Source organism: Phyllosticta capitalensis (genome assembly GCF_038381095.1).
Source record: "Phyllosticta capitalensis strain CBS 128856 chromosome Unknown BKA78scaffold_1, whole genome shotgun sequence".
In the NCBI taxonomy this organism is placed as follows: Eukaryota; Fungi; Ascomycota; class Dothideomycetes; order Botryosphaeriales; family Phyllostictaceae; genus Phyllosticta; species Phyllosticta capitalensis.
The window spans coordinates 1,205,021-1,231,475 of record NW_027117439.1 but is presented as its reverse complement, the minus strand read 5'-3'; the positions used below and the strand labels follow the sequence as shown (position 1 = coordinate 1,231,475).

The window sequence follows — 26,455 nt, the reverse complement described above, 5'->3', positions numbered from 1 at the left end:
ACCGCAACGTGCGAGCCATGTGTCCACAAGGTCGCATGACCCTTTCCAATTGCCTACACTCAAGCTGCCGACTTGTTTCCACGGCCCCTGCTCTCCACGTCAATTGTATATAGACCGCGAGCTGCGGTAGCCATGGTCTGCCCTAGACAGAACAGTCTCCTTTCATATGTTCTCGCAAGACCCCGTAGTTACTGTGTTGGTTCGGAATAGAATTCGACTATATGACTTGCTTTGAGCTCGCTCTGCCATGGTCGTCATATGGTTTAGGAAAATGAAAATTGGGCGTTCCTGGATACAAATCAGGAGGTCCTCCAACCGATTTTGATATTGGCATTCATCATTAAGGAAATGTGAAGGATTTTGGCGGTGTGCATTCTATTTCTATGCGGCCCCGGCAGTATGTGGTCCATAATGGTATCCAGTGCTTCCGGCAGCCGGACCAAGGGCAAGAAAGAGTACGGAACTTTCTGGGTGAAGTCATCTTCAGCTCGCAGCTTCCGTTGGACTGTCAAAGTCCGCGGCGGCTCGCCCTTAAATACTGGCGACAGATGGCCTGGGCTGAAGTGCACAGGTGACTTGTCACGAGGTCTCCTTGCCTGCAAGTCTTCTGCGCATCTAATAGATCAAGGTCAAATCTGACTGTGGAAGTCTGAGTACTCCTCGTGATCGAAGATTTTGCGTCCAAAATTCTCCCCCTGACTACTTAAACAGCACAGTAAACGCTTCGACTGCCGAAGCCTACCCAAGCGAAGCTGGACTCGTGGTTGCTCAAGTAGAGGAAACGAGTGGATACTTTGGTGTCCGGTATCTTCAAAATTCTAGAGAAAATCATTATTCTGTGCAGTGGCCGTGGTTTTTGTCAGGCCCAGCTTCAACAAACTTATGGCTTGCAGTATTGAACGATGATGGCATAAAACAAGAACCCCTCGATGGTGAATTTCGCGTACGAACAATGATCATACTGACGACACATCCTTCAAGCTGAATAGAACATCAATCTCGTCAACGAAAACCAGATTTTCTCCAAGGGTTGTTTGCACATGATCCTCCGCCCAGTGAACGGGTTCTTCTTTTTTCTTCCAAAGGCAGACGGGAGATGGATTGCAGTGATGATTGTCCAGACAGTCGAACCTGATCGCATTTATACGTCCTCAAACCCACAAAAGGGCGGAGAGGACAGTCACAAGGCATCAGTGGTTGCACGTGGCAGCTTCCATGCAATCAGCCAGGCACATGACGTTCCAATTTCGCTGCTGGTACCATCGCAGGCACAAAAGCCCCCCGAGTTCACACCTTTCAACCAGTACACCAAGTGTCTTCTCCTCAATAGACAACAACAAGCTTTGCCAGTTCTACTCCTCAGCAGCGGCAGCCTCAGCAAGATAGTGGTGGGGAATGTATACTCTCCGGCTCTCATTAAATTGCTCTCAATGCCACATCTTCACATTTTGCTGGCCATCACCAAGTGTCTGTTCAGATCAGCATTGTAGGTCGCGGCTGATCTTCTTCGTTTTCACTCACATCTCCATCCTCTGGCCCGAACTACCGTTATCAGAGCAAAATTCCTTTTTCTACGCTACTCTTGACATGCTATCTTACAATGACGTACGAAACCCATACCAATGCCATCACTGCATCTTACTCAGCTGCTCATACTTCGCCACGGCATCCGCAAACATCTGCCTACACGGCACCCTCGCACCCAGCCTCGCGCAGAGCAAAAACGCACCGCTCAACTTGCGATGCAGCGAGTACGTCTCCTCAGGCGGGGGCGCCAGACGCTCGTTCAGCATGACGGGGATGAAGCTGCGCACGCGATCGGTGATGGTCTGGTCGCTGAAATCGTAGACCTCAGGGCTGTCGCCCGTGAACGGCTCCGCCAGGGTGAGGACCGAGTCGACGTGGGCGTTGAGCATGGCCTTGGACTCGCTGCCGGTGAGGTAGCCCAGCTCGATGGACAGGTCGCGGATCGTGTCGCGGTCGTTCTTGGATGCCGCGATGAGCGTCTTGACGTAGGGGTCGGTGAACTCGCGGGGATAGTCGCGCGAGGCGCCAAAGTCGAGGAGCTCGATCTTCTTGTCCTGGCCGTTGTAAAGGAAGTTGGTCCAGTTGGGGTCGGTTTGCATGAAGCGGAATTCGATCAGTTCGCGCAGGCAGAGGCGGAGGATGTTGGTGCCTATCCAGTCTCTGTCTTCCTGTGCGAGTGTCTTGAGTTTGGTGATGCCTTTTCCGGTCATGAGTTCTGATGTCAAGACTTCTTTTCCGGATGCTTCAGGGATGACTGCGGGAACTCTGAAAGTCTCGCTATCGTCCTGGAGTAGGTCTCTGAATCGGGTCTGGCACTCGGCTTCGCGGAGATAATCGCATTCCCAACCGAGCTCGGTTCGTGCATTGGCGATTGTCTTGTCGAGGAACAGACCCTTTGGCAACAGGCGCGAGGCAGTCAAAAGGAGAGACAGGTTGTTCAGATCAGAGTCGATCGAGTCGGCAACGCCAGGGTATTGCACTTTGACCGCCACAGCTTGTCCAGTCGACTTTAGTATAGCCTTGTGGACTTGGCCAATTGATGCTGCCGCGATTGGAACGTCTTCAAACTCGCTAAAAAGATCTTTCCAGTTTTCGCCCAGGTTCCTCGCAAGGACCTTGTTGCGCTGTGAGGCAGGCATGTAGTCTGCGCTGTCCTGGACGCGCTGGAGGACGTCGTGGATGGCCGGCGGCAACATTTTGATATCTTGGAAAGAAATCATCTGTCCGAGTTTCAAAGCTGCGCCCCGCATCCTCGATAGCTTGGCCACAAGTCGCTCCATATTGCCGGCGCTCAAGACGAGTGACGAGCCAGTGGCTGCGCCACCAGCGACACGGCGGAGTCCCTCGCCGACAGCACCCAAAGCCATGCTGGTACCCAAACCAGCGTACTGCCATATTCTGCCGAATCGCGAAGATGGGACGCGAGATTCTCGTAATTGGTAGGCAGCCTTTTCGGGCTCCGGTGTCATCTCAGTGGGGATCTGGATATCTATCAGCGTCAGCTCTAAGGACTGCGTGGTTCTATTGTCATGATACCTCTGTTTCTGGCTGGGCACTTTCGGCATCTTTGGCGAGATCTTTTGCCAGCTCCTCAATGTCCTGGGTGCCCTGATGCGAGTCCTTGCGTTGATCCTCTGCAGCTACTGCGGGTGATTCAGGTGACTGTGAAGTCGAATTTCGCACATTGAAAGTTTCCTGATCCCTGCCCTGTGCCAACGGCGTTTGGTCTACTGGAGCATTGCGAGCAAACTTCATCTCAAGTTGACGGTACCGGTCCAAGCCTGGTTTCTTCGCGCCAAACATCCGTGCAACCCTTGGAGAGTGAAAAACATCAAGGTTAATATCTTCGGGGACCTCTTCATCCTGCTTTGGAATCGCTTGCTTTGATGGCACAGGATCCGGCGACGGCACACCAACAGACGAATAGAAAACGTCCGGATTAATCTTGCCGCCATCCGCGATGTTTTGTTTGCCGTCCTGATCAGCAGCCGCCACCTTGGGCACCTTGACCCGTGGAAGAGACGAAAGCTCCGGGCTGACCTTTCCAGATCGTGAATCAAACACATCAGCAGAGGGGAGAGACGTCAGGTTGCCCTCAGAATCCGCAGCACGCGCAGGAATTTGAGACTCGAATTCACGTTGCAATTTCCGCGCCTCCTCTGAAGATAGCTCGTGGGTACCGGGTGTCGGTATTGTAGACTCTGAGGAGCTCTTGGGATGAAGACTCTCGGTAGGGGCACCATGCGCGAGGGGATCTTTGGGCGGCTCGACCGTTGGCCTTTCCGAGTAGATTTCAAAGCCCTCAGATCCTGTACGTAAGTCTGCACCTGCCGGTGGTATTGTCCCATCTGGCAGAGGGCTTCTCCCGGCCTCATTCTGCCTGACCTTCAGGTTCCCCTTTGGAGGCGGTTCCGCTGCAGCATTGTGCTCTGATCTGCCGTAGTGGTGATCTTGTTCCAGCCCAGACTTTGTTCCCACTGGCGCGTCGTCCCCCGTCACCGTGCTCTTTCTTGGGACTGCATCGGCTTGCGACTTCGGCGCAGAATTGTCTTCTCGAGTGTAGGACGGGGCGGCCTCATTGAAGCGTTCTGCGAGGGCGACGGCGGCGCGGGCAGTGACGGTGACGCGGTCGGTCTGATCCTTGAGAGCTTTTGCTAGGGTGGAAGTTTTCGAGTAGACGTCGAGCTGCTGGGAGCGTAGAGCTACGTGCTGCTTCGCGACGGATCGCGTGGCATTGAGTAATTTTGCAGCATCGAGAAGCCGTCTGCCTGCCATTGATCGGGGAGATTGGACTACGGCCAAAGAGCCATAACGCGGTACAAAAGAAAGAGACGAGGTGCAGCTTTCCTGGTACTGCGAGTCGTGCTAGCTCGGCTGATCATCAGCGTCATCGCTTTGTTTCGCCGCGGCCAGCCCTACACGTGACAATAACCAATCAACAACGTCGTCCTGCTTGAGAGACGGGGACAAGACGCGTGCTGTGAGTTGAATCTCTATTTGAGTAGTCCATCGTATCTGTAGCCTTTTCAAGATGCTTCTTATCGCAAGTCTGCGCTGTCATATATTTCTTTGCTTGCCGTGGTCGTAAACCTCTTCGCTCTTTCCATTGGCATAACTATTTGCACAACCAGCGAGGGGCGCTCGATTAAGCATCTCATATGTTTCCTTGTGCTCTTTTCAGAGTTTATTCATCCGTAACTTGTCAAGCCCGAAGGCACTAACAGCGGGCAGGATCAAGAGCCAAACCGAAAGGTAGTTCGGCGGGTCAGACTCAAGGAACAGATCTTTTCTATTATCACTCCACACATTCTGGTTACTTCATTCCTTGATTTTACCTTCCACGATGAAAGTTGCATGTCTTCAATTCAACCCGCAGGTGGGCGACTTTCAAGGCAATGTTGTCAAGGCCAATACCCTGCTACGAGATGCCGAAGAAAGAGGGGAACTACAAAACCTCAGTTGGCTTCTACTTCCTGAAATGGCATTGACAGGTATTTCACCCCTGAGTCCGAAGCAATTCTACCCATGCCATGCATAATTCACGCCAGGAGAGGCCCCATCTCACGTATCCACCAGGCTACAACTTCCCCAACCTCGCCGCCATAACGCCTTTCCTGGAGCCTACGACGGCAGGTCCATCAACAAACTGGGCTCGCGAAGTCGCCATGCGCCTGAAGTCCCACGTCACTATTGGATACCCAGAGATCGAGCCAGCAACATCACGTCGATACAACTCGACAGTAACAGTTTCCCCCACAGGCGAAGTACTAGTCAACTACCGCAAGAGCTTCCTCTACTACACCGACGAGACGTGGGCGTCCGAAGGCCCGGAGCGCTTCTTCCGCGGACAGGTCAACGGGCTGGGAGAGGTGGCCATGGGCATTTGCATGGACATCAACCCGCACAAGTTCCTCGCTCCGTGGACAGCATTTGAGTTTGCCAACCATTGCTTGCAGCCGACGCCTGTACCGCTCGTTGCCATCAACATGGCCTGGCTGACACGGCTGGGACCCGAGGAGGTCGCCGCAGACCCCAAGGGCGTGGATGCAGAGACCTTGGCGTATTGGCTCGAGCGGTTTTACCCGCTGCTCAAGGCAAACGCTGATATGCCGCTTACCGTCATCTTCGCGAACAGGTGTGGTACCGAGGGAGGCGTGGTGTATGCGGGAACAAGTACGGTAATGCGGATCGAAAAGGGAGGAAGTACCAAGATCTTCGACATCTTAGGGCAAGGCGAGGAGAGGTTGCTGTTGGTCGATCTGAAAGAGGTGAGCGTAGACATGTGTTTCTGCTATGACGCGTGCTGACTTGCTTGAAAGCCTCCCAAGTTTGCAGTAACAACGGGTCCACCGGGGCAGGCGCCTGGGCAACCGTGAGCTTTGCCGCATTTCTGGATGTCGTTTCTGGGCGAGGACGGGAGGAGACGCGATTGCTTGGGTGGATTCGTTGGCCATTCGTAGATTCTTCTTACTGCCTGATGTCATAAAGCCTGTCTTGCTAGCCGTCGTTCCAGCTCCTCACAGCAGCGTCTCATGTCATCCATCACGCTTCCATAGAATGTGTAGATGGATTGGCAAGGTAGTTCATTTAACCTGCGTACAATCCGTTGCCCCAGAGCGCCCCGAATCACGACTGATTTTCAGACCGAAAAATGCACCCATCGACGTCCGACAAAAGAGAAAGGCCGCCAACGGCAAGCCGCCACTCTGATTGAAAACCACTTCCTCATCCTTCCGTATCGATTTGTCCCGCTCGAGCCGCGTGGCAAATCATCTTGTGCAGAGGGTATCGCGCATTGACATTTGGAGAGGAGGTAGCAAAGTTCCGGTTTCCGAAGTCGAAAATTTGGACGATGAGGAGAGCAGCCTTTCGAGAGGCGAGTTGCTTAGATGCCGAGGCGGGTCTTGCGCCAGTGCCTTCTCTTGGCGTTGTACCTGAGGTGCGTGTTGTGTTAGTCTCGATGTCCTCGCTCGTCGCTGCCCTTTCAATCGCGAGTGGGCTTTGCGAACCTGATGGTGTTGCCGGTCTTCAAACGGATGAAGTTGGGGATCGGGCGGTTCTGCTTCTGCGCCTTGGCAAGCTTCTGCTTGGTACGGAAAGACTTGTGGCTCTGGAGGAGAGGTTGTCAGCGGCCGTTCGTCATTTGGCGAACGTCTCCATTGAAATGAAGACTTTCGACGGTATCGCTGAGCGTTTCGGGGGTTCTGAGCGTACCGGCATCTTGACTGAGCGTCCGGGTGCGGCGTCGTAGATGTCGAAGTGGTTGTGGTGGTTGTCGTCGCTGTCGGCGAAAGGTCGCTCGGGCTCGAAATTCTGTGGGCGGAGCGGCAGCGGAAGCGTCACGCTAAGCCGCTTTGGGAAGCCGATCCCAAGCGACCCCAGAATCCGCCGCGCCCGAGACGAAAGTCGTGGCGCACACCGGAGCGACTGCAAAGGCATGGGGACTTTTCATCTTGTTGAAACAAGGACGACCAGCGAGCATTCATCGTACTCAGGCAGCATGGGCTATGAAATATTTTGTCGTCCATGCAGAGTCACAGGAAGCAGAATTTTGCTACCACGCCTCGAATCACTAACATGAAAGTCGTACCACCAAGCAGGCGGGGAGTAGTTGCTTCTTAAAGATTGAAATAGTCAAGCGCTTTGGAGGGTTTGTGTTCATGACGAGCGCGGTTGTAGGTCGCATTCCCGCCAGAGTCTTTGGTTTACATTCCACCGCACAACAAAGCTTCTTACTCCTGAGACAGAAAGATGAGATGCAAAACCCCAAAATTTGGTATCAAGCTACTGAATGAATGCCAACCAATGCAAGCCGAACGAGCCTCCTCATGACCTTGGCCGCCGATGTTTCGCCATCATCGACCACCGAGGCACATGTCGAGAACCCCTAACCACGCTTCCTTGTGCAAGCCGTTGCGTGTTTTATGCCAATGATCCCCCGCTACCAACCAAAATCCATAAACGCCGTACGATGCCATAGTGTTGCGCTTGAAGAGCAAGACTCAGGGTGGTCAACGTTGGGAGTCGCGACAGCTTTGCCAGAAGTTCATGGCAACATGCTTGCTGTTCATGCCGCCCCGGGCCCTGTTGTCATGTCGTTAGCAATCGCAGACTTTGCGGGATCCTTTTGAAGTACTTACGCAATAAACATCTTCTTGAACCAAAGACGATCCTTTTCCTCGACTTTCGGAGCAGGAAAGTCCTTGTCCAAGAGCGCAGCCTCCATCCAATCCCCAGTCCGTGGGTTCTTGGGCACAAAACGGCGCAAAGTGTCGGAAACGTCGTCAAGAGTTGTGCGTTGAGACCCACCAGAGACATCAAAGACCAAGACCTTAACGATGAGAGGACCAAGAACATTAATCACTTGGTCGACTTGTTGCTTCGACCCCAGAGCAGCGTTGTTAGCGATCTGCAGAAAGCGGGACCAGAAGTGCAAGGCGGCTCTTTTTGGAAGCACGTCCGGACCCTGGATGCAGCGAATGGTAAACATGAGAGTATTTTCGACAGCAACAGGAGAACGCCCGAAAAATATCTGGATGTTGTGTCGGTTGAGTGTCTCAAGAACTTCCACGCAGCTCGAGGCTACTTCCGGATCGGTGTCTGGCGATGACAGAATGGCGACAAGCTGAATAATGTGGTCAACTAAGTTGACCGCGGCCAAGATGTATGGGTTGTTTTCGGTGCTGTCTTCGAGTTTCTCTTTGTACGCATTGAGGAAAGAGCATGTAGTGGAGAGGACGAGATTGACGCGAGGAGTCTGTATCGACGTGCGAAGAACAAACTCCACAAACACATTCGGTGGAAGTACGAATGGTCCAGGAGCGCCTTCAGCAAATCCACTCTTAAACACGTCGCAGATCGCCTCGTTGACCTCGCCGAAGCTACCAAAGACACTGCACTTGTTTAGCCCAAATCAGTATGCGACACGATGGCGACTTACTGCGATATCATGCCCAAGCACTTTGCAACTCCAGCTTGAAACTGAATCCCTGCTGGATCAGTGTTCCAATAACTTTCGCCAGCAATGTCCGCCTCGAGGTCGATTTGAGAAAACCTTTCGTCTCCACTTTGGAGTCCTTTGCCCATGGCAGCAAGGCAGGCAACAGCAGTGCATGCGGTTTGAGGCCCCTCCACAACGTCGTTCTGGCTCATTTTCTCGAGAGAAAGGCGCACTTCCTTTTCCACTTGCTGCAGAAGGATGACGAGGTAGTGGCATTTCTGTGCATCGGAAGGCAGGGCGCGGACTATACCGGCGATTCCCCCTAGAACCTTTTCCTTGCAGTACCCTGAAGCCGTCGGGCTGTCAATGAAGGACTGGTAAGCAGCAAGAAAGTTGTCCAACTCTGGGACAAGCGTTTCCCTGCAGCTACAACAGAAGAGCGAAATGGCTCTTGCCGCGGCCTCTGATGTGTCTTCTCTGGCCAACGCAACAAACAGTGCGCTAAGAGGAGCCACGAGGTATTCCCTGCGCTTAATGAAGAACTCCGCGTATTTTCCAATCATTTCAACGGCCGCACGTCTAGCTCTTGGTAAAGCGTCTGGGCGAGAGATGGCCGAAATCAAGATTGAGGAACCAAATAGACCACCCAAGGCCTCCTCGCACTCTTCGGTGCCAATGACCTCATCTGTCATCGAATTTATGCAGAACAATGATGCTTCCATCTTGATCCAGTCATTTTGCTCGACTTGGTTCAGCGCGAGGTTGATGAAGGCGCGGAAGAGATCAGCTCCGCATGCCCTCAACGCGTCAAGGAGGAAGTCACCAACGTCAGTGCGGAAAGCTTTGAAGCTCTTGACGTTATCCTTGTCCCAGCTGGCCAACTCGGCGCTTGGAGGCATGCAGACTTTGGTCCAGTAAGCTTCCGCAGCCTTCATGACGTGTACTTTGGCAACCGCAGGTGGTTCGGAGTCGGTTTCAAGAGGGTCAGCGACCTCCCCGGCGTAGTTGCCCCAGAATTCAAGGGCTTGCATCGAAGCCATTTCATCTTCAATAGCATAGCCCGGGAACTTCAAGATCTGGTGCATCATGACTGTCATTGGATTAGCACCAGTTCAAGACGGTATGCCGAAGCAGTACATACCCATGACATTATCCCACGTGTCAGGAGTGGAAACAAGCTTCGGCAACATGGCTGTCCCAAAGGCGAGCATGAGATCAATGAAATGATCTGACGGTATTCCGTTTTCGGTCATGTCGGCGATTTGTTGTTGGCCCCAGGTGCTAGTAATGAGCTCGCTCAAGAGCTTCAAATGATCATCCGAAAATATTTCGATGCCACGGCGGCGGAGGAGGTCCGCAAACGGCTCCACGGTGTTCTCAGGGTCGGCATGCACACAGTGAAGGGCGGGAATGATGAGAGTCTGGACTTGGTCTATGCGATCCGAGGCTTCTGGAGAGTAGCGTGTCAAGCGAGTGACATAGATTGCCCATGTAGCCATGCAGCTGACGGCTTCAGCGCGTATCTCGGTCTCGTAAGGCCCGGAGTATCCCAGAGCATGCCGAGTCAGAGCGACCACGTCATCACAATTCTCGTCAAGGCGATTCTCCAGTTTCGCCACAATTGTAGAGACATATGACGTCCTCTTGACTTCCTGAACAAGCCCTTCACTGATGTAAAGTACCGATCTGAGTTGAGGCGGAGTAAGACTGTTGACAAGCTGAGTAGTTGGCGGATAGTTGTCGACCTCGTCAACCTCGACCGGCTCGCCCTTGACAAACGAGCAGATGAGGTGCCGGACGCATGGGTTCCACTCTGTTTTGTCGTTCAAGAAGTATTGCATGAGCGTGGTGCAAAGCTTCCTGGTCACGAACTCCTGTTCGCCTTCGGCCACGAGCCGGATTAACCACGCCAAAAGCCGAGTCAGTAGCTCTTTTGAAGAGTCATTCTCAAGCGCCTTTGCGTCAGAATGAAGCTTGACTGTGAAGGTGAGGGCCCCAAAGAACCTGACTTCAGGGTCACTGTAACCGAGCAGAGCGTCTGCCAGCTGCCATCCTTCAGGCGACTTTTGCAGTGACTGGAGCGTCTTCTCGATGCCCTTAATCGTGTCAGGGTCACTTTGTCGGTACAGGCCTTTCACAAGTTCGGCGACCTCGGGAACGGACGAAGGAGCTGGAATTGCCGCCTCCATTGTGGGAACCCGCCCTTTAGAGTGGTTTCGACGTGCGGATCTTGGCGGGAGATATTGCAAAGAAAAATGGAGACGAAGAAGCAATTTAGTGGTTGCCGTGATTAAAAGTCAGGTTGCAAGCAATGCCCAAGGGTGGGTCAAGGTTTTGGCTAGGTCGTCTGGAAATATTAGGTCCGGCATGTTCTTTGGTGGTCAACTTGAATGCTTTGGTCAAGAATAAGAATACAAGGTGATCTGACCGGGGAGCAGAGGTGACTTACCGAAAGGGAGGTTGAAAAGCGTCAGATGGGGTACGAGGGATGGTGAAGAATTCAACCGGACTGTTGTTGGCGGACTGCCAAGACGAGGTGACGGCGGGCCAGAGACGATGGTCAAGACTTTTGATGTTGGTCGCAAGGGAGCAAATCTTGGAGCAGTGCGAGGTACGATTTGCAAAAAGACAGCAGCGCCGGCCGCGATGCAAAGCAGAAGAAGTGGAAAAGGGTGCAGGTGCAAGTCGCGGCAGGGCTGAGATGGGGGAAGGAAGTGGTGGTGATGATTTATGGCCGTCGCGAAAGATGACGGACGCGCTGGGGTCAGGTTAGCCGAGGCGGTGTATGGCGGCAGAACTAGCAGCGGCAGGGGGCGGGGCAGCCGTGGCAGTTGAGAGCTGTGGCGGGCAGGGCCTCTGCAGGGCGTCATCGGAATTTGGCTCCACCGTAGCTGCTGCTGGCTGCTTGTCACATCAAACTACACCCAGCCCACCTATATGCTACTTCTGCGCCCCCTCGCGCGCTCCTTCTGCCGCCGGCCACAGACTTCTTCCTACCTGGCTCCAAAGGCCTATTTTCTCCAGCGCCCATTTCATTCCACCCCCATCAAGAATCTTATCTCAGAAATGGATACCATCAATACCACCGAGCGCCTGGCCCATCTGCGACAGTTGATGCGTGACCACCAGGTCGATGTCTACAGTATTCATCCACGCGACACCTCCGCCAATTGCAATCCAAGCTAACATTCTCTTTTGCCAGTCGTCCCATCTGAAGACAGCCATCAGTCCGAATACATTGCCCCCTGCGACGCTCGCCGAGGTTTGACGCCGAAATGCACACCGTGATGGACCCGAAAACGCTCATGGGCCACAGAATTCATATCAGGCTTCTCTGGCTCTGCGGGCACTGCCGTTATCACCCTCGAAAAAGCCGCTCTCGCAACCGACGGCCGCTACTTCAACCAGGCTGAAAAACAATTAGACGCCAACTGGGAGCTCTTGAAGCAGGGACTGCAGGACGTGCCCACTTGGCAGGAATGGTTAGTCTGTCGCACTCTGCTGGGACAACTCTTCTGACATGGACAGGACGGCTGAGCAGTCGGAAGGCGGAAAGGCTGTTGGCGTAGACCCAACAGTCATCACTTCCCGTATGTACCACAGAAGTCGCAACATTGAGCCCGACTGACATATCGTAAGCCGACGCCCGGAAACTCAAGGACAGGATCAGCAAGAAGGGTGGGGGCGAGCTCAAAGCTGTGCGGGAAAACCTCATTGACCTTGTATGGGGTCGAGAGAAGCCCGCCCGTCCCAACGAGAAAGTCAAGATTCACCCGTATGAGTATGCTGGAAAGAACTTCTCCGAGAAGTTGACAGAGCTGCGCGAAGAGCTTGCTAAGCGTAAGAGCGCTGGCTTTGTAGTCTGTATGTGTCCTCGGCGCCTTTGCAACCCCTGATACTGAGATCTTTCCAGCCATGCTCGATGAGATCGCTTGGCTCTACAACTTGCGCGGAAATGAGTATGTTGGCATTTCCAGGCCGAATTCCTCTGTGCTTACAGCGTTTGAACAGTATCCCCTACAACCCCGTCTTCTTCTCCTACGCCGTTGTCACGCCAGATGCCGCCACTCTTTACATCAATGATGACAAGCTCACGCCAGAGGTCAAGGAACATCTGGGGAAGGATGTTACCATCAGGCCCTATGATGCAATTTTTGGCGATGTGGAGGCATTGAGCAAAGAGACCATTCAAGCCGAGGGCTCAGAGGCTCCCGCCAAGAAGTACCTTGCTTCCACCAGAGTATCATGGGCCCTGGTACAAAGTCTGGGCGGCGACAAGAACGTTGAAGAAGTCCGCAGCCCCATTGGAGATGCCAAAGCAATCAAGAACGAAGTCGAACTTGATGGCATGAGGGCTTGTCACGTCCGCGATGGCGCTGCTTTGATCGAGTATTTTGCCTGGCTCGAAGATCAACTCATCAACAAGCGCGCAACTCTTGACGAGGTTCAGGCAGCAGACAAGCTTGAAGCCATTCGATCGTAAGTCGACCCCTTCCAATCATGGATTTCGAATGCTCACTCTTGGCAGCAAACATGACCGCTTTGTCGGCCTCTCCTTTGACACCATCTCATCCACCGGCCCCAACGCGGCTGTGATCCACTACAAGCCAGAACCAGGCAACTGCTCCATAATCGACCCTAATGCCGTTTATCTCTGCGACTCTGGCGCTCAGTACCTGGACGGTACAACCGACACGACGCGGACCCTGCACTTTGGCAAGCCAAGCGCTATGGAAAAGAAGGCCTACACGCTCGTCCTCAAGGGCAACATGGCACTTGAGAGGGCCGTCTTTCCCAAGGGTACTAGCGGTTTTGCGCTTGACACGCTTGCACGACAATTTCTTTGGTCTGAGGGTCTAGACTACCGCCACGGAACAGGCCATGGCGTCGGCTCCTTCCTCAATGTGCACGAGGGTCCCATTGGAATTGGCACGCGGGTGCAGTACTCGGAAGTCTCGCTCGCAGTGGGCAATGTGATCAGCGATGAGCCGGGCTACTACGAAGATGGCAACTTTGGCATTCGCATTGAAAACGTTGTCGTGGTGCGGGAGGCGCAGACGGCGCACCGTTTCGGTGAGAAGCCTTACCTGGGCTTCGAGCACGTTACCCTCGTGCCCATGTGCCGGAGCTTGGTCGACGTGGATTTGTTGACGACGGACGAGCGCGAGTGGCTGAATGAGTACCACGCGGAGGTCAGGGAAAAGACGAAGGGCTTCTTCGCCAACGACCCCGTCACCATGAAGTGGCTGGAGCGGGAGACTGAGCCGTACTAGTCATGCTGCTCGGTTGCGGCGGCGGCTGCTAGAATCATGAAGCTATCTGCGGCATTAGAAGTGTGTGGAGGAGGCGTCGGGGTGAATGGAGTTGGTCTTCTCGGCTGTTGATGTTGCTTGAGCAGGCACTCTTGTTGGGCTAGATACCCATATGTTATGTCGCTTTGCTTTGATCATTCTTGATGAGTAGAGGCAGTCGCATGCTACAATGAAATAAACCTTTGGAAATGAACGTTGCTTTTCTCGCTGCTGGTGTCTGACTATGCATAAACGCCTCAGCTCAGAATAGCCGCGTAGAAACTGCTTGAAAACAGTCGCCAAAGGTACCGTCGCCATCGCATCTTCTCTCCTTTTTTCTTTTCCCTGGTTATCTGTAGCTGTCTCCTGGCTTGGGCTGATTCAGACCTCTCCCCCCTTCTCTCTCGTTTCCAAGACGCATGGTCCTGTAGTCTGCAAGAACTTGGAAGGTCGATTTGTGGGCTGGACTCGATTCGCCATTTCGCTTTCATGAAGATCCAGAGAGGTATGATGGTAGAAATGTAGTATTATCGCTGTTCATACCATTGCTAGTGCTTCTACAAAAACGACAAACGATGATTTGGCTAGTCCACACAACATTCGTCCACGCCGGACAAACATGTCTCCTCCCCACGGTCTCCTCAACTGCCAACGTCTGACTGGCCCAGCGCAATGAACATGCACGCCTCGAAAATCATGGATCCACATCCCCAACACGCGCCTAGACGCGCACCAACTACCCACACGTTGTCCATCCTCTTGTCATGCCACCTCCTCAATCATCAGCCCCACTCCCCGTGCCATCCGCGCCCCTCCCCTTGCCCCTCCCAAAGCCCATGCGATTCAACATCTTATCGACGCCGCTGCGCTCCTGCGTCACGCCCGCGCCCTGCGTCACCTTCTCCAACAGTATGGGCCCGTGCTCGCGGTTGACGCGGCCGAACTTCTTGTTGCGCTGCGACACGTCGTAGAACTCGAGCGGGTTGTCCGTCTCCATGAGGTGCACCGTTTGGAGCAGCTCGTCCAGGTTTTCGTGCAGGATGGGGTTGGAGAGCGTGTCGACGAAGTTGGAGAGGAATTGGACGTCGGCGGCGAAGGTCTTGATGGCGCAGGGCGAGATGCGCTTGACGGCGTCGTCGAGGGGGAGGGACTGCGATGGTCGTGTCAGTGGGCTGTTCTGGTGGGAAAGGGAGAGTAGGGTGGAAAACTCACAAGAATCATGGTTGCGGCGTGGCTGAGGGCGTCAAAGTAGATGAGCTCCTTGATTTCGGTCGGCAGGCCAAGCAGCACGGAGCTCATGATGTTGGAGAGGTAGCGCGTCAGTTCCTGCATGTAGTTGCTCACGTCGGACGCTGGCTTGGTCGACTCCCTGTATCGAATCAGTACAGGATTCATTGCAATAGGGATTGGAGGGACGTACCAGTCATATTCAGCCGTCTCAATCAGGTCGTCAATCTTGCTGTTGACCAGCTCGAAGATGCGCTTCTCCGCCGTCTTCTTTCCAGCCCGGAAGTGCTCCGTCGCGTTGAGCGTGATGGGCCCGGTCGCCGAGCTTGACGACCGTGCTTCGAAGAGGAGGACTTCCAGTTCTTTGCAGGCAATCTCAAAATGCTCCAGGTTGGTGAGGATCTGGACGATTTGACCCGGATACTGGGAGCTCAGGCGCTCCACGAGCATCTTGCAGACCTTTTCGCAGAGCAGGTCGTCGAGAGACTGGCGTAGCATCAGCAACGGCAAAGCATGGTCGTGGCAGAAGCACACTTACATTCTTGAGCGTCTCGTCAATGACGGAAGAGCGCTGGAAGTTGTCATCCGAGAATAGGTACATTTGGTTGAGGAAGTTGCGAATGTCGATGCAACAGAGAGGGTACATTTGAGAGAATGGAAGGACGCAAGGGAACCTTTGGTGTCTATTAGCGAAAGCGTTAGGCGAAAGGACAGATACTGACGTGAGTTCTTCGCGCGGCTTGTCCGAGGTATACCAGCTGACGTTCACGACCTTGTCGTACTCGTCGAGCGTGTTGATTGGCATTGGCATGTAGTCGTCCGTAGCAACAATCTCCTGGAAGTCTTCACTAAATCTCTTCTTCAGGAGTTGAGAGTACTTGTCGAAAAGCGTGAGAAGGAGCGTGTTGATGCTGGTCACGGAGTATTCCCAGCTCTGCATATGGTCAGTTCATCGGCCTGGTTGATGACGAAGAATTACCAACCTCCATAGCTTGAAGAAATAACGCGATTCTACCCTTGATCTTCAACAGCTTCTCGTCACTATCGATAGTGTGCAGACCATTTGAGATCAATGCAATGGCGCTTTGACACATGGAGTCCCAAAGCTCATCGACCTGGGAGGAGTCAGTATAGAAATTTCGGTGCATTGGACGGAATGGAGCCATACATCAACAGACGTTCTCAGGTTTTCTGTCCGTCTCATGGTTGCCCTCTCTACAATGGCAAAGCCAGCAATACTCTCGAGAAAGCCGCTCAGGTCTTCGTCCTCTTCCTCGAGCAGATTGAGCGAGCTCGGGATGAGCAGTTCCTTTTGTCTTCTTCTCGTCGCGCCGTACTCCGACCTGAACTCGTCCATGCGACCCAAGGTCTCGTAAATGTGCATTGCTTCGAAGAGGGGCGAAAAGTCGACCTTTATCTCCGTTTCGTCGTCATTCAGGATATCGAACTCGTCCCCCTCGTCTGCGACGAGCTCAATCGCAGAATTGATTCGAAACTTGTTGAGATATTCATCTTCCTTGACTCGCTCCTCGTGTCTGTTACGGCGCATGTTGGTGTGGTAGAATGCGACCTCGCCCATGTATTGTGAGGCCTCGCGGATGCGGTAGAGCCAGGTATTGAGGTCCGCCATGACTGCTTCTGCGATCAAGCGCTGTGTCGCGGGAACCGACTTCTCAATCATCTCGGCAATCTTGTACCGCGAAACCTCGCGCAGGTGCACATTTTGGAGCTCGTCCAGGGCGCGCAGCGCTGCATAATGACTCTTCCTTGCCAAAAGATCGTGGACCTGGTTTGCGAGTCGCAGGACTTCGAGACATATATTCAGCGCCTTTGTTGCTTCGTCGACATTCTGTCGTACGCCTCGGGAATCGACGAGAGCCTTCTTTTGCTCGGCAAGCTTCTCTGTGCTCGCCTGAATGGACTGGCTGAGACTGAGAATTTCTGCCGTCAAATTGACAGTGCCTTCGCGGACGCGCAAGAGCTGGTTGACCGAGTTGACGAATTCCTGGTGGTTCGTGTTACACATGCGCTCAATTGCAGCCTCGCGTTCCGCAGAAACCGAGTTCAGGGCCTGGATGATGTGCCCTGCGCGGTGGCCATCGTTGCGTGCATCTTTCAGCAATGGTGCCAACTGATCGATATAGTCTGCGTCGGACGAGGACAGGGTGATCTACGACCATTAGCACGTGACCGACAGCTGTTAGGGGGCTGGCTAACCTGGTGGATTGCTGCGGCGAGGTCCTCGGCCGGATCAATGGCGACTGGCATAGTGGGAGGCTAGTTGGAATGGAGTTGAATTCGAGCCGAAAGAGTCGTGTTCTCGGGCAGGGCCGTGGTGAGGTCGGCCACCCCCGGCGTAGGCTGCAAGATGAGTGCCGGAGCAGAAAGGTGGCCTCGTCAGAAAGCTGTCGGCCCAAGTCTCAATGGCTGATTCGATCGAACGTGTGAGCAATGTCGTCTCGACTCTATGTGGGCGGCGCAAGGTCGAGGCAAGTGGTTTTCTTTGATAGACGGTCAAAATGAAGTGGCATGGGAGGTCGGGTCGACGAGGGCGGCCAAAGCAACACGAGCCGTCTCAGCCCTACGGCGCTCAAGCCAACGCATTTCAGCGGAGCCCTGCGCTAGCGCTCGTAACCGTGGCTCTCGCCAGAACCTTGACTGGACTTCACTTCTGCTGCCAAAAATGCCATTTTTGTTGTTTTGGTCTCCAATCAAAATTTCTTGAGGCTTTGATGGTCCGTTATGCTGCCAATGCTGTCGTCGACCCCTCACGTCAGGCGTTTTTGCCCTGACGTCTGCAGAAGTTGTTTTCTCGCCTTGCGATCCTATTTGTCGCATTTCTTCGATGGCCAGTCTTGAACCCGCAGCAAGCTCTCCGCCCTTATCGTAGTTTTCCAGAAGGTCATCGTGTCTCGTGTGCCAGGTCCAAATCCCCTCCCCACGCTACGAGAAAAATGCACTCCAGTCCTTGGGTACCAGACGCATGTCCCAGCTTTTCAAAGCCACGGCTAGCCATAGAAATGAATTGTATCTCCGACCAATCTAGACACTATATATGTACTCAATCAGATCCTCGGCGCTTCCACATGCCACATTGCTCCCAGAAGCCCCTCAATACCATCGTCCTTGGACTCACCGTTATCCCGGCCATTCTTGCCGCATGGTCCCCGTCCTTCCAGCTGTGCTTCACTTGTATTCTCCCATGGTGTACCCCTGCCTGGATTCTCACGTTTCCGGGCTGCTATGAGCCCCATGTCGCCTGTCCCAATTCTGCTTTGCCTCGTCGCGTCCTCTTCCCGCTGCTTGTGCCGCGACCATTCCAACATATTCACTGTAGTCTCTCGTGATGTGCCCCTTTTGTTGATTCTCACCTTCCGAGCCCGGTAGAATATTCCGCCTCGCTTTCGCATTGCGGCTTTGACTCTTGTGTGTCCTCGAGATCCATCCGATGCTCAACGTCTGCCAGTGCAGTGGTCTCATTCCTCCGCTGACGAAGCCTCGTGTTCCCAAAATATTTGTGGAGCCCGCGCTCACGCTCGATGTTGTTTTCCTGGCGGACGAACTCGTGCACGATTGGATTGGCCTCGAACTAGCTGGTACCATGACATCTGCCTCCTAGCGACCAGTCTTGTGCAATCTAGCCCCCGTATGTCAGCCTATTGTCTCCGTGATGCTTACCGCTGCTTTCGTCGGAGGTTTTGCTTGCGTCTCAAGCCAGAGGCCCAGAAAGAGCGCCCCCCAGCAGTTTTCCTCCACCATCGTTGGTGTTGTCGCTCTGCGGTGCTCGCGACTGCTGTTGTACCCTGTCCCAATACCTCGGGCTCGTCGGGTGCCTGGATTTGAATGCTGTGTCGAGCTCGATGCCGTCGTCGTCGTCGCCGCCGCCGCCGCCGCTGCTGATGCCGTCGTCTCTGATGTTTGCCCCCCTTTGTAGGCTTTGTGAGCCATGAGGGCATCCGTGGTAGTTTGGTCGTCGTAACAGGCCAGGTTCTGGTACCATCGAGCCCCCAAAATCGCCTGCTGGCGTACACTCTCCCGCCTTGTCAGCCAGCCTGAGCCGTTTGCACTCATGTCTCACCTGGTGTAGTCCCTTTCAGACTTGCTTTCTGCTTTGCCTTGTGTACACGCCGTAAAAGCCCCTGTCGTTGATCTCGACGTTCGTCCTCCGAGGCGCTCTTGTCGAGATGGTGCCCGCGGTAACACGCCAGCAACCCGTGGCCTGCGTCGCGGGCCTGTTTCCCGCGCTCTGATGATCCCGCGTCTTGGGAATAAGTAGTAATCGTGGCAAAGCTGGGGAAACGCCGTCTGGATGCCCCTGGCGAGTGGAAAGGTCGGGTCTCACGGTCGAAGGTCTGGGAGAGCAACGCAACAGCGCTTCTGGTCAGAAAGGAAACAGCGCGCATAGTGCTGGCCCGCAAAAGCGTCACGCTGCTCCCTTTCTTGAAGCGCCACGCGGCAAAGGATCCAGGCTGTCTCCCAGGGACAAATTCGCCAATTCCTTGGTGAAAGCTCCCGATTCTTCCGCGGCTCCTCGAACAATGGCTATTGGAGTCTCTCAGATGGCGAAACTCGCTTTCTGGATAGGTCCCAGAGCTTCAGACTCGAAGGCCAACGCAATTCAAGATTGATCTCGTCGCTCTCGTGTCAAAACCTGGCCGTGTGTGCCCGCTTCCCACGCGAATAGGGGCTTCCACGTTGCCGTCGGCCCGCAAGCCTGGATTCCGGTGAAATTGCTCCATCGTGATACCCCAGGTTGGTAAATCAATGCCACTGGCATCCAGGGCTCATGCTCTGGGTCATTTGGCAGCCAGAACGGCGCTGAAACTCACCCGAGCATGCTCCAACAGCGTGAACAGAGATCTGCCGTGATCGGCCATGATCATGACGGCTTACAGGGTCTTCGCATGTGCTTTACAGCCTCCTGCGGGCTCTCAGACTCCTCGGGGGCCTCTGCAGCCTCGTGGCCGCCTCTCCCAGAGCTCTCCCAGTACCCTCCGATTACCGCATTGGGCCCCTGGATCGTCTCGCGGGGTTTGCCCGACAAGCGAGGGGCCCTTAGCGCCGGGATAGCAGTGGGTAGCCCCCTGGAGTAGGCCGTCATGGTGTTGTATGGCGGCCATATCTCTGCACCCTCGCGACTCGACTCCACCACGCTGCATCGCAAATCCGATTGCATGGCTGGATTCGCCGTGCCCAATAGGCCAATCCCCAGCCCTTGATCGTCTTCCCATGTGCTGTCGGCGTGGTGTTGTAGCCCTGCAGACCCTCCACGCCCATACAGCAGCTGCTCCAGGCGCCACTGCTCCCCCATGAGCTCTACCACCACGCGCTCAATCAGGAATAGCAACGGCTTCGGAGCCGCCTTCCGGCCGCCCAACCGAGTCCACGGGTATAAAACGAATCCCGCTCTTTCGGACCTCCATCCTTTTTCACCTTTTTCTTCCACCTCGAAGAAAAGCGTCCACCCCACGCCTCTCTCTCCACCTTCTTTCTTCGCCTCTCTCTTCACCTTCTTTCTTCGCCCCTTCCTCCACCTTCTTCCGTTCTTCCTCTTTCTCACTTCGCTTCGCCTCTTTTTTTTCTTCACCTCCGTTTGCCTTTACCACTTCCACCATGGCCCGGTTCCCCCCCGTTTTCTCGTCGCCTGCCTCGTCCAACGGTCACGATGAGACTCCCCAGACCAGTCCCATCCATGACCAAGGTCCGAGCGTTCCGGCCTACCACCCTCGTCGTGGACGGCTCAACCAGGTTCCTTGCGGCTTCGAGCCCATCGGCGGCGCGCGTCTGTCTGAGCGTTTTTCCACTGAGAACGGCAAAAGTCGCTACGCGCTGGTCCGTCTCTCTGACGTTTGGGAACATGTTCCGGAGCACTCGCTTGCTCCCGTGTTGGAGGTACGTCTTCTCCAAACTTCTTTCAGCCTTTTTGCTCACTGCCTTTTCAGAAAACCCCCTACGCGAAGGCCCAGTACGTCAAGTTGACGGACAGGTCGATCGCTTTCAAGTTCGACAGCCTCAAGGACGCCGAGCGCGCCGTGAAGCACCCCAACCCTGCAATCGCTCGCGAAACTCTTGATCTCCTCGGCCCGAGTGAGTTCATGAAGGCGACCGAGTGGGTGCGCCTCGCAGGCGCTTCGGAGCCTCGACACTTCGTGCACCCACTCGAGGGCCAAGTCGTGCTTGAGGTCACGACCTCCGAACGGTTGACTTCCAATGCTGTCGCCCAGTCGTACTACGCGGCGCTCGAGTTTCTCGACGAAAACCTTGGACGCAATCAAGTTCGCGCACTCATTCGTCTTCAAGACGCGGCCGACACGATTTTCACCAACGAATTCGGTTCTGGATTCCGTTTCCGCCTCGAGGTTGATCTGCTCCGTGTTGCTGCTGAGCTGAAAACTGATCACCGCGGCACGCGCATTGGTGTATGTCTTCACCCCTTCTTTACTCTTGATCCTGCTGACTGTGTTCCAGCGCGGCATGTGGTCGATGACGGTCGTCGATTACACGCAACCCGGCGTTGAGCCGGTTCAGAACACGGCCCTGATGGCGCTGGTCCCCCGCCCCCGTCAGAGCACGACGGCGCTGACTCCTCGTCGCGGCGGTCGCAACGCTGATGACGCTGCCAATGCCATTAATTTGCGCAACATTCGCGATGGAGTCGATGTTCGTACCACGGTCATGGTTCGCAACATCCCCAACAAGATGGACACGGTAAGTTCTCTTTTCTTCCGTCGATTCTCGTCCACTTCCGCTGACATCTTGCAGCACGGCTTGCACGACATTCTGCAGAAGCTCGCCTTCGGGCGTTTCGACTTTGTTTACCTGAGGATCGATTTCCGCAACGGCTTCAACGTCGGTTACGCGTTTGTCAATTTCTCGACTGCGATCGATATCGTGTCGTTCCACGAGCGCCTTGTCGCTCACGGTTGGCCGAGAGACTTCGGCTCCGGCAAGAGCCCCGCGATGTCGTATGCTACGGTCCAAGGTCCCGAGGCCCTTGTGGAAAAGTTTCGCAACTCCTCTGTGATGCTCGAGACCTTTGATTACCGCCCACGCGTGAGTCCATTGCCTCAATCAATCATTCATCAAGCTGACCTTGACCAGCTCTTCCACACGCGCGAGTCGGCCACGCGTACCGCTTCGCAGACGAACCGCAAGTTCATGCCGCGTGTCGGTGACGAGCTTGCGTTCCCCGGCCCCAACAACGAGGCCAAGCTCCAGCGTTCCCGCCAGAACGCTGAGACTCAAGGTAAGCAAGCCATTCCCGTGAGCTTTTCCTCTTCCTTGGCTTTACTGACCCCAATTCAGGTCTCTGGGCAGCCCACACCCGCGAGGACCAGCGTCGTGCTCGTCACACCATTTACGATCGTGGCAACCCCAACGCGATCGCCATGCTCCCCCCTGCTGCCTCCTCGACGGCACTGACCGTGCGCCCTGGTGGCTACGACATGCCGTCTGCTCGGTACTCCTCTGCGACCACCATGCAGTCGGCGATCATGACCCCTCCGTCGACCTCATTCAACACCGGCGGCTTTCAGTCGATGCCTTTCACCCCGTTCTCAAGCTTCCAGAGCGTCCAGCCGACCAGCAACAACCAGCTTGTGCGTTACGGAGGACAGTTCCAGGGCTCTCCTGCCAACCACGGCAACCGCTTCGGTGGCCGTCGCTCTTGAGCAATTCTTCTGCCCCGCCTTGAATTCTTGCTGCCACGTTCTCTTTTCGTGAGAATATCTTCATGTGGCATCGGTATGTGGTTGGGCGCCTGGAAGTTGTTGCGGGGTTGGACATCTGGTTGTCTTGATCATTTGATCACCATTCCCTGGATGTTGCTGGCTCTTGTTTTCTTCCTCTACCATTTGCCTGCTCTCTGGCTTGCGAAATGGTGGATTGCAATCGTCCGTAGGTCGTGCTTCTTTTTGCGGATCAAGGTTTCGAATACTGGCTGGGAATGATTGATGTCTTGCACAGACAAGAGGGTCTTCAGGGTAGACATCGCAATGAAATCCAATCGGGGGTTTCTGAACTTCTTGACATGCAACCACCGTGACTTGATTGAATGCGAGGCAAGCAATTGGCGTTCCGAATGAGACGGCTAGCGTGATGTGGTAATGATGAAGGAGCCGTCGGGCGATTTGGCGGGCGAAGACGGCGCTGGGTGTATGCTCCTGGAATTGTGACGACAGCACGTGACGTGGTGGGAAGAAAGGACGCCTGGCGGAAGAGGAGCACAGAGGTCCGGGTGGGCGAGACAATGGCCGTAGGAAGCTGGTTCGCCGACCAGGTAAGTCGTTCCGATGGATGTCGCCGCGCGAGAAGGAGATGAAGACAAGCAAAAGAGAAGAGAGACTGACTCGAAGAAAGCAAACAGGAACGAAGACGACGGCCTCCAAGGAAAAGAAAGGACGAGACGAGAAGAAGAAGAAAAGGGAAGAGAAGAACAACACCACCATCACCGGCACGGCATGGAACAGGACCAACACCAGAGGCGTTGGAACTGTAACACCATGCCAGACGATGGGGAGAGCAAAAGCAAAAGCAAACGCAAAAGCAAAAGCAAACGCAAAAGCAAAGGGAGCGAGAACGACGACTGCAAAGCAGACGGCACGGCAGAGGATGGACCAGGACCAACGCCAGGGGAGTTGGGACTGCAGCACCATGCCGTACGGGGGGAAGAGCAAAAGCAAAAGCAAAAGGAACGAGAACGACGACTCCAAAGGAGTCGGAACCAGCAGAGGATGAATCAGAACCAACACCATGGGAGTTGGAACTGCAACACCATGCCGAAACGACGGACGTCGACCCCGGAGGAGACCGAACGGAAGAAGAGAACGCAAGATGAAACAGCAGGCAAGATGAGACGAGATGACTGAAAGAGAAAGCGAACGAGCCAGGGGCGTCAGCACCACGCCGGGCGAAGATAGGGAGTCCAGGAGAAGCGGTGGTAAACGAATCCAGAGTATCAGTGCCACACCGGGAGGGGACCACGGTTCCAAGGAAAGCGGGGGCGAATGTATCAGGAGCATCAACACCATGCCGGGCGAAGACGAGGGGTCCGAGGGAAGCGGTGGAGGGCGAAACAAGAGCATCAACACCACGCCGGGCGAAGAAGACGGCTCGAAAAGGAGCGGAGGCCGATTTACCAGGAGCATCGACACCACGCCGGGCGAAGACGACGACTCCAAGGAAAGCGAAGGAGGCGGCCCAACAATGGAGGGAGAAGCAACAGCAGGACTGCAAGAGGAGCGTTAGCAACGGCAATACGATGATGGAGTAAGAAAGCCCATGAAGAGCATGGAGGTTGAAAACGGCAAGGGGAACGAGGGGGGGGCAAGAAGACTACGGGAGCTGCGATGGGAAAGGGGATAGAGCAACACCATGCTGGGGAAGATGACCGAAAGGGAAGGGGGAGGGAGCACAGCAACACCACCGGGCCGCGTAACCAAAAGAGGATTGTAACAGGGCGGGCAAGATGAAAGCCGGACGAGAGGGAGAGAACGTACCAAGAACTAGAGCGAAGCAAGTGGACGGAAGAAGACGGGGTTGAACATCAACACCAAGCCAAAGACCGGACGACGAAAGGGTCGAGTCATCAAGCCATGGGAAGACGGCGGCGAAGACGACTCGAAAAGGAGAGAAGACTGCAAAGAAGAGCGTAAGCAAGAGGAGACAACAGCAACAGACGCGGTATAATGCCAGAGGGAGGAAGGGCAAGAGCTAACACCCAAGACCAACACAACGGGCCAAGCTGGTGGACTCAACACATGTGTAAGGGGAAGAGCAAAAGCCAGACGACAACTTCCACGGTGAAGGGGTCGTGCGAAATGCAAGGGGGAAGGGAACGCAACAAGACAACAAGAGCAGGGGGAGGGCATGCCTGTGCCAGTATGAAGGCGAACCAAGACAACGAGCATGATTGACCAACACTGAGATATACGGGCCATCAACATGAGGGTCGACGAGGACGAGGAGGACTTTGGGCAGAGAAGACTGCAAGAGAATGCGTTAGCAAGAGGACAGAACAACCGTAAGAGAAGGAAGTGGCGGAGCGAAGAGAATCAAGAGCGAACGGACTCGACTCCACGACCAACGACGACGCAGCAAAATCGAAGGGGACGGAACACCAAGACAGCAAGGACTGCCAAATGATGGGGGAGAGGCAACGGCAAGACAGCTGCAGAGTCAACGCCGCGAAGAAGGTGAATCAAGTCCAAGTCCAAGTCCAAGACGATGGATCAGATGGACCAACTCAACACCAAGCCCGGCGAAGACGATGCGGCAAAGGGAAACGGAATGCGAGACATGCATGCGGGGTGCGAGGTGAATGGGAGACGACGACAAGACAAAGGGATTGCATGAGCCGAAGCAAGGTGGAGTAAACATCAAGTCAAGAGACGAGATGGACTCAACACCAAGCCGACGGCGACGATGCAGAAAGGAAATGAAGGACTCAACACCAAAGGAAAGGGATCGTCAACAAAGGAAGGGGGTTGCGAAGAAACAAGGCCAAAAGACCAAAGGAAGAAGAAAGGGGACGAAGTGTTGAAAGGGATCCCAAAGACTTACCAGTCACGTGTCTGTCCGAAAAGGAACACCAAGATCTTCCGGCTTCAGGGGTTTGTCCGAGGTTCAGCCAGGGGGTGGCAGATGCCGGTCGCAAGGAAACACAGCAACGACCACGCTCGGCTTTGTTTCCCTGGCTGGAGGTTGTGGTTCGAAGTGAATGGTGTTGCTGTGGGCACATGCGATGGTCGTGGATGCGGGGTATGGTCCCCTGAGTCGGCCCGAGAGTCAGCCCTACAGCAACACCACGCTCACCTACGTTAGCTGGAGCTGGATCATGATCTGGCCCAGATGTTCGCTAAGTGAGCGCCATGAGCTGGAGCCAGCTTGGAGGCTTGCTCGTGTATGTCTTTTGTAGAGCCAGGGGGCTTTGGTGTGGTGTTGCCGTCGGAAAAGGGGGAAACGTGGGTGTTTCATGCTTGCGACCGGGGCGTTCCAGCGACCGGATCGACGGGGACGTAGGGGACTGCCGGGCGAGCTCATGGCTGAGCTTTTGTGACGTGACGTTCGTCAGGAGGCCTTGATGATGGATGGAGCAAAGACAGAAGAGTATGGTGTTTTTCCAAAGAGGTGATGAGGTGGAGGCGGCAGCATGGCTGGACCTTGAGGTGGAGTTTTGGGATGAAGAGGTTGGTGTTGAGGTGGTGGAGGACGATGGCAGGCGAAGAGGATATCGACGGGCAACAAACGGGCCGGATATACTCCGGAGATAATGGCCCAAGCGAGGAGCTGGTGCCTGGTAACGATAAGGGTTGGCTATCGCGACGCTAGACTGGAAGGGGGAGACGATGGTAGAGCAGGGGGGCCACGAGGATATGGTCTTGCCGTCGGCCAGGGACTGTGCCAACGATACTCGGACAACGATACTCGGACTCGGCGGAGTTGAGTTCAAAGAAAAGGGAATCGACGACAG

General features: G+C 54.7%; 12 protein-coding genes across 12 annotated transcripts; 5 read left to right on the top strand and 7 right to left on the bottom strand.

Annotated features, from left to right (window-relative positions):
• Window positions 1-411: 411 nt before the first annotated feature.
• Window positions 412-985, top strand: BKA78DRAFT_291114 (uncharacterized protein; the record flags this gene model as incomplete). Its single annotated transcript, XM_066885842.1, has 2 exons — window positions 412-628; window positions 717-985. 2 exons carry the CDS (start codon window positions 412-414, stop codon window positions 983-985), a joined length of 486 nt encoding a protein of 161 aa, XP_066749096.1.
• On the top strand, window positions 865-1,559 carry BKA78DRAFT_8129 (uncharacterized protein). Its single transcript, XM_066893794.1, has one exon. It carries the CDS (start codon window positions 1,041-1,043, stop codon window positions 1,488-1,490), a length of 450 nt encoding a protein of 149 aa, XP_066749095.1. The 5' UTR covers window positions 865-1,040; the 3' UTR covers window positions 1,491-1,559.
• Window positions 1,560-1,628: 69 nt separating this feature from the next.
• BKA78DRAFT_244401 (ABC1 family-domain-containing protein) lies at window positions 1,629-4,302 on the bottom strand (the record flags this gene model as incomplete). The annotated part of the gene is made up of 2 exons (XM_066884025.1): window positions 1,629-3,008; window positions 3,064-4,302. 2 exons carry the CDS (start codon window positions 4,300-4,302, stop codon window positions 1,629-1,631), a joined length of 2,619 nt encoding a protein of 872 aa, XP_066749094.1.
• A 162-nt stretch (window positions 4,303-4,464) lies between these two features.
• On the top strand, window positions 4,465-6,100 carry BKA78DRAFT_8121 (carbon-nitrogen hydrolase). Its single transcript, XM_066893793.1, has 4 exons — window positions 4,465-4,507; window positions 4,759-5,018; window positions 5,104-5,795; window positions 5,847-6,100. Exons 2-4 carry the CDS (start codon window positions 4,871-4,873, stop codon window positions 5,901-5,903), a joined length of 897 nt encoding a protein of 298 aa, XP_066749093.1. The 5' UTR covers window positions 4,465-4,507; window positions 4,759-4,870; the 3' UTR covers window positions 5,904-6,100.
• A 312-nt stretch (window positions 6,101-6,412) lies between these two features.
• Window positions 6,413-6,643, bottom strand: BKA78DRAFT_244167 (60S ribosomal protein eL39; the record flags this gene model as incomplete). The annotated part of the gene is made up of 2 exons (XM_066884008.1): window positions 6,413-6,461; window positions 6,537-6,643. Coding segments are annotated over 2 exons (156 nt in total), but the record flags the coding sequence as incomplete, so codon positions are not given.
• Window positions 6,644-7,585: 942 nt separating this feature from the next.
• BKA78DRAFT_8077 (armadillo-type protein) lies at window positions 7,586-10,754 on the bottom strand. Its single transcript, XM_066893781.1, has 3 exons — window positions 9,609-10,754; window positions 8,468-9,557; window positions 7,586-8,420 (listed from the first exon to the last, which is right to left on the bottom strand). Exons 1-3 carry the CDS (start codon window positions 10,654-10,656, stop codon window positions 7,664-7,666), a joined length of 2,895 nt encoding a protein of 964 aa, XP_066749091.1. The 5' UTR covers window positions 10,657-10,754; the 3' UTR covers window positions 7,586-7,663.
• Window positions 10,755-11,337: 583 nt separating this feature from the next.
• Window positions 11,338-13,970, top strand: BKA78DRAFT_301911 (putative Xaa-Pro aminopeptidase P). Its single transcript, XM_066887396.1, has 8 exons — window positions 11,338-11,609; window positions 11,670-11,729; window positions 11,784-11,949; window positions 11,996-12,057; window positions 12,107-12,331; window positions 12,381-12,426; window positions 12,479-12,946; window positions 12,996-13,970. The coding sequence occupies exons 1-8, from the start codon at window positions 11,405-11,407 to the stop codon at window positions 13,738-13,740; spliced, it is 1,977 nt and encodes a 658-aa protein (XP_066749090.1). The 5' UTR covers window positions 11,338-11,404; the 3' UTR covers window positions 13,741-13,970.
• A 223-nt stretch (window positions 13,971-14,193) lies between these two features.
• BKA78DRAFT_301905 (exocyst complex component Sec15) lies at window positions 14,194-17,626 on the bottom strand. Its single transcript, XM_066887395.1, has 8 exons — window positions 17,203-17,626; window positions 16,154-17,155; window positions 15,969-16,100; window positions 15,708-15,919; window positions 15,524-15,659; window positions 15,179-15,471; window positions 14,971-15,127; window positions 14,194-14,908 (listed from the first exon to the last, which is right to left on the bottom strand). Exons 1-8 carry the CDS (start codon window positions 17,251-17,253, stop codon window positions 14,534-14,536), a joined length of 2,358 nt encoding a protein of 785 aa, XP_066749089.1. The 5' UTR covers window positions 17,254-17,626; the 3' UTR covers window positions 14,194-14,533.
• A 1,068-nt stretch (window positions 17,627-18,694) lies between these two features.
• On the bottom strand, window positions 18,695-20,086 carry BKA78DRAFT_348506 (uncharacterized protein; the record flags this gene model as incomplete). Its single annotated transcript, XM_066890648.1, has 3 exons — window positions 18,695-18,911; window positions 19,110-19,246; window positions 19,901-20,086. 3 exons carry the CDS (start codon window positions 20,084-20,086, stop codon window positions 18,695-18,697), a joined length of 540 nt encoding a protein of 179 aa, XP_066749088.1.
• Window positions 20,087-20,598: 512 nt separating this feature from the next.
• On the top strand, window positions 20,599-22,655 carry BKA78DRAFT_291108 (RNA recognition motif 2-domain-containing protein; the record flags this gene model as incomplete). The annotated part of the gene is made up of 6 exons (XM_066885841.1): window positions 20,599-20,877; window positions 20,928-21,404; window positions 21,454-21,693; window positions 21,748-22,038; window positions 22,087-22,231; window positions 22,291-22,655. 6 exons carry the CDS (start codon window positions 20,599-20,601, stop codon window positions 22,653-22,655), a joined length of 1,797 nt encoding a protein of 598 aa, XP_066749087.1.
• BKA78DRAFT_8009 (uncharacterized protein) lies at window positions 22,562-23,587 on the bottom strand. Its single transcript, XM_066893768.1, has one exon. The coding sequence runs from the start codon at window positions 23,430-23,432 to the stop codon at window positions 22,716-22,718; it is 717 nt and encodes a 238-aa protein (XP_066749086.1). The 5' UTR covers window positions 23,433-23,587; the 3' UTR covers window positions 22,562-22,715.
• Window positions 23,588-23,793: 206 nt separating this feature from the next.
• Window positions 23,794-24,231, bottom strand: BKA78DRAFT_358705 (uncharacterized protein; the record flags this gene model as incomplete). The annotated part of the gene is made up of 1 exon (XM_066892362.1): window positions 23,794-24,231. A coding segment is annotated over one exon (438 nt), but the record flags the coding sequence as incomplete, so codon positions are not given.
• Window positions 24,232-26,455: the final 2,224 nt, after the last annotated feature.

What these genes read in the sequence shown, in the direction of transcription:
- BKA78DRAFT_8129 (XM_066893794.1), top strand. Translation starts at nt 1,041, where the DNA reads ATGATCCTCCGCCCAGTGAACGGGTTCTTCTTTTTTCTTCCAAAGGCA.
- BKA78DRAFT_8121 (XM_066893793.1), top strand. Translation starts at nt 4,871, where the DNA reads ATGAAAGTTGCATGTCTTCAATTCAACCCGCAGGTGGGCGACTTTCAA. An exon ending in TCCTGAAATGGCATTGACAG is followed by an intron (nt 5,019 to 5,103) that starts GTATTTCACCCC and finishes CGTATCCACCAG; the next exon opens with GCTACAACTTCCCCAACCTC. An exon ending in TGTTGGTCGATCTGAAAGAG is followed by an intron (nt 5,796 to 5,846) that starts GTGAGCGTAGAC and finishes CTTGCTTGAAAG; the next exon opens with CCTCCCAAGTTTGCAGTAAC.
- BKA78DRAFT_8077 (XM_066893781.1), bottom strand. Translation starts at nt 10,656, where the DNA reads ATGGAGGCGGCAATTCCAGCTCCTTCGTCCGTTCCCGAGGTCGCCGAA. An exon ending in CACGTGGGATAATGTCATGG is followed by an intron (nt 9,558 to 9,608) that starts GTATGTACTGCT and finishes ATCCAATGACAG; the next exon opens with TCATGATGCACCAGATCTTG. An exon ending in TGCTTGGGCATGATATCGCA is followed by an intron (nt 8,421 to 8,467) that starts GTAAGTCGCCAT and finishes AAACAAGTGCAG; the next exon opens with TGTCTTTGGTAGCTTCGGCG.
- BKA78DRAFT_301911 (XM_066887396.1), top strand. Translation starts at nt 11,405, where the DNA reads ATGCTACTTCTGCGCCCCCTCGCGCGCTCCTTCTGCCGCCGGCCACAG. An exon ending in CCCCTGCGACGCTCGCCGAG is followed by an intron (nt 11,730 to 11,783) that starts GTTTGACGCCGA and finishes CATGGGCCACAG; the next exon opens with AATTCATATCAGGCTTCTCT. An exon ending in AAGCTTGAAGCCATTCGATC is followed by an intron (nt 12,947 to 12,995) that starts GTAAGTCGACCC and finishes CACTCTTGGCAG; the next exon opens with CAAACATGACCGCTTTGTCG.
- BKA78DRAFT_301905 (XM_066887395.1), bottom strand. Translation starts at nt 17,253, where the DNA reads ATGCCAGTCGCCATTGATCCGGCCGAGGACCTCGCCGCAGCAATCCAC. An exon ending in TCGCCGCAGCAATCCACCAG is followed by an intron (nt 17,156 to 17,202) that starts GTTAGCCAGCCC and finishes TAATGGTCGTAG; the next exon opens with ATCACCCTGTCCTCGTCCGA. An exon ending in TTGACGAGACGCTCAAGAAT is followed by an intron (nt 15,472 to 15,523) that starts GTAAGTGTGCTT and finishes ATGCTACGCCAG; the next exon opens with TCTCTCGACGACCTGCTCTG.
- BKA78DRAFT_8009 (XM_066893768.1), bottom strand. Translation starts at nt 23,432, where the DNA reads ATGGTGGTGTTGTTCTTCTCTTCCCTTTTCTTCTTCTTCTCGTCTCGT.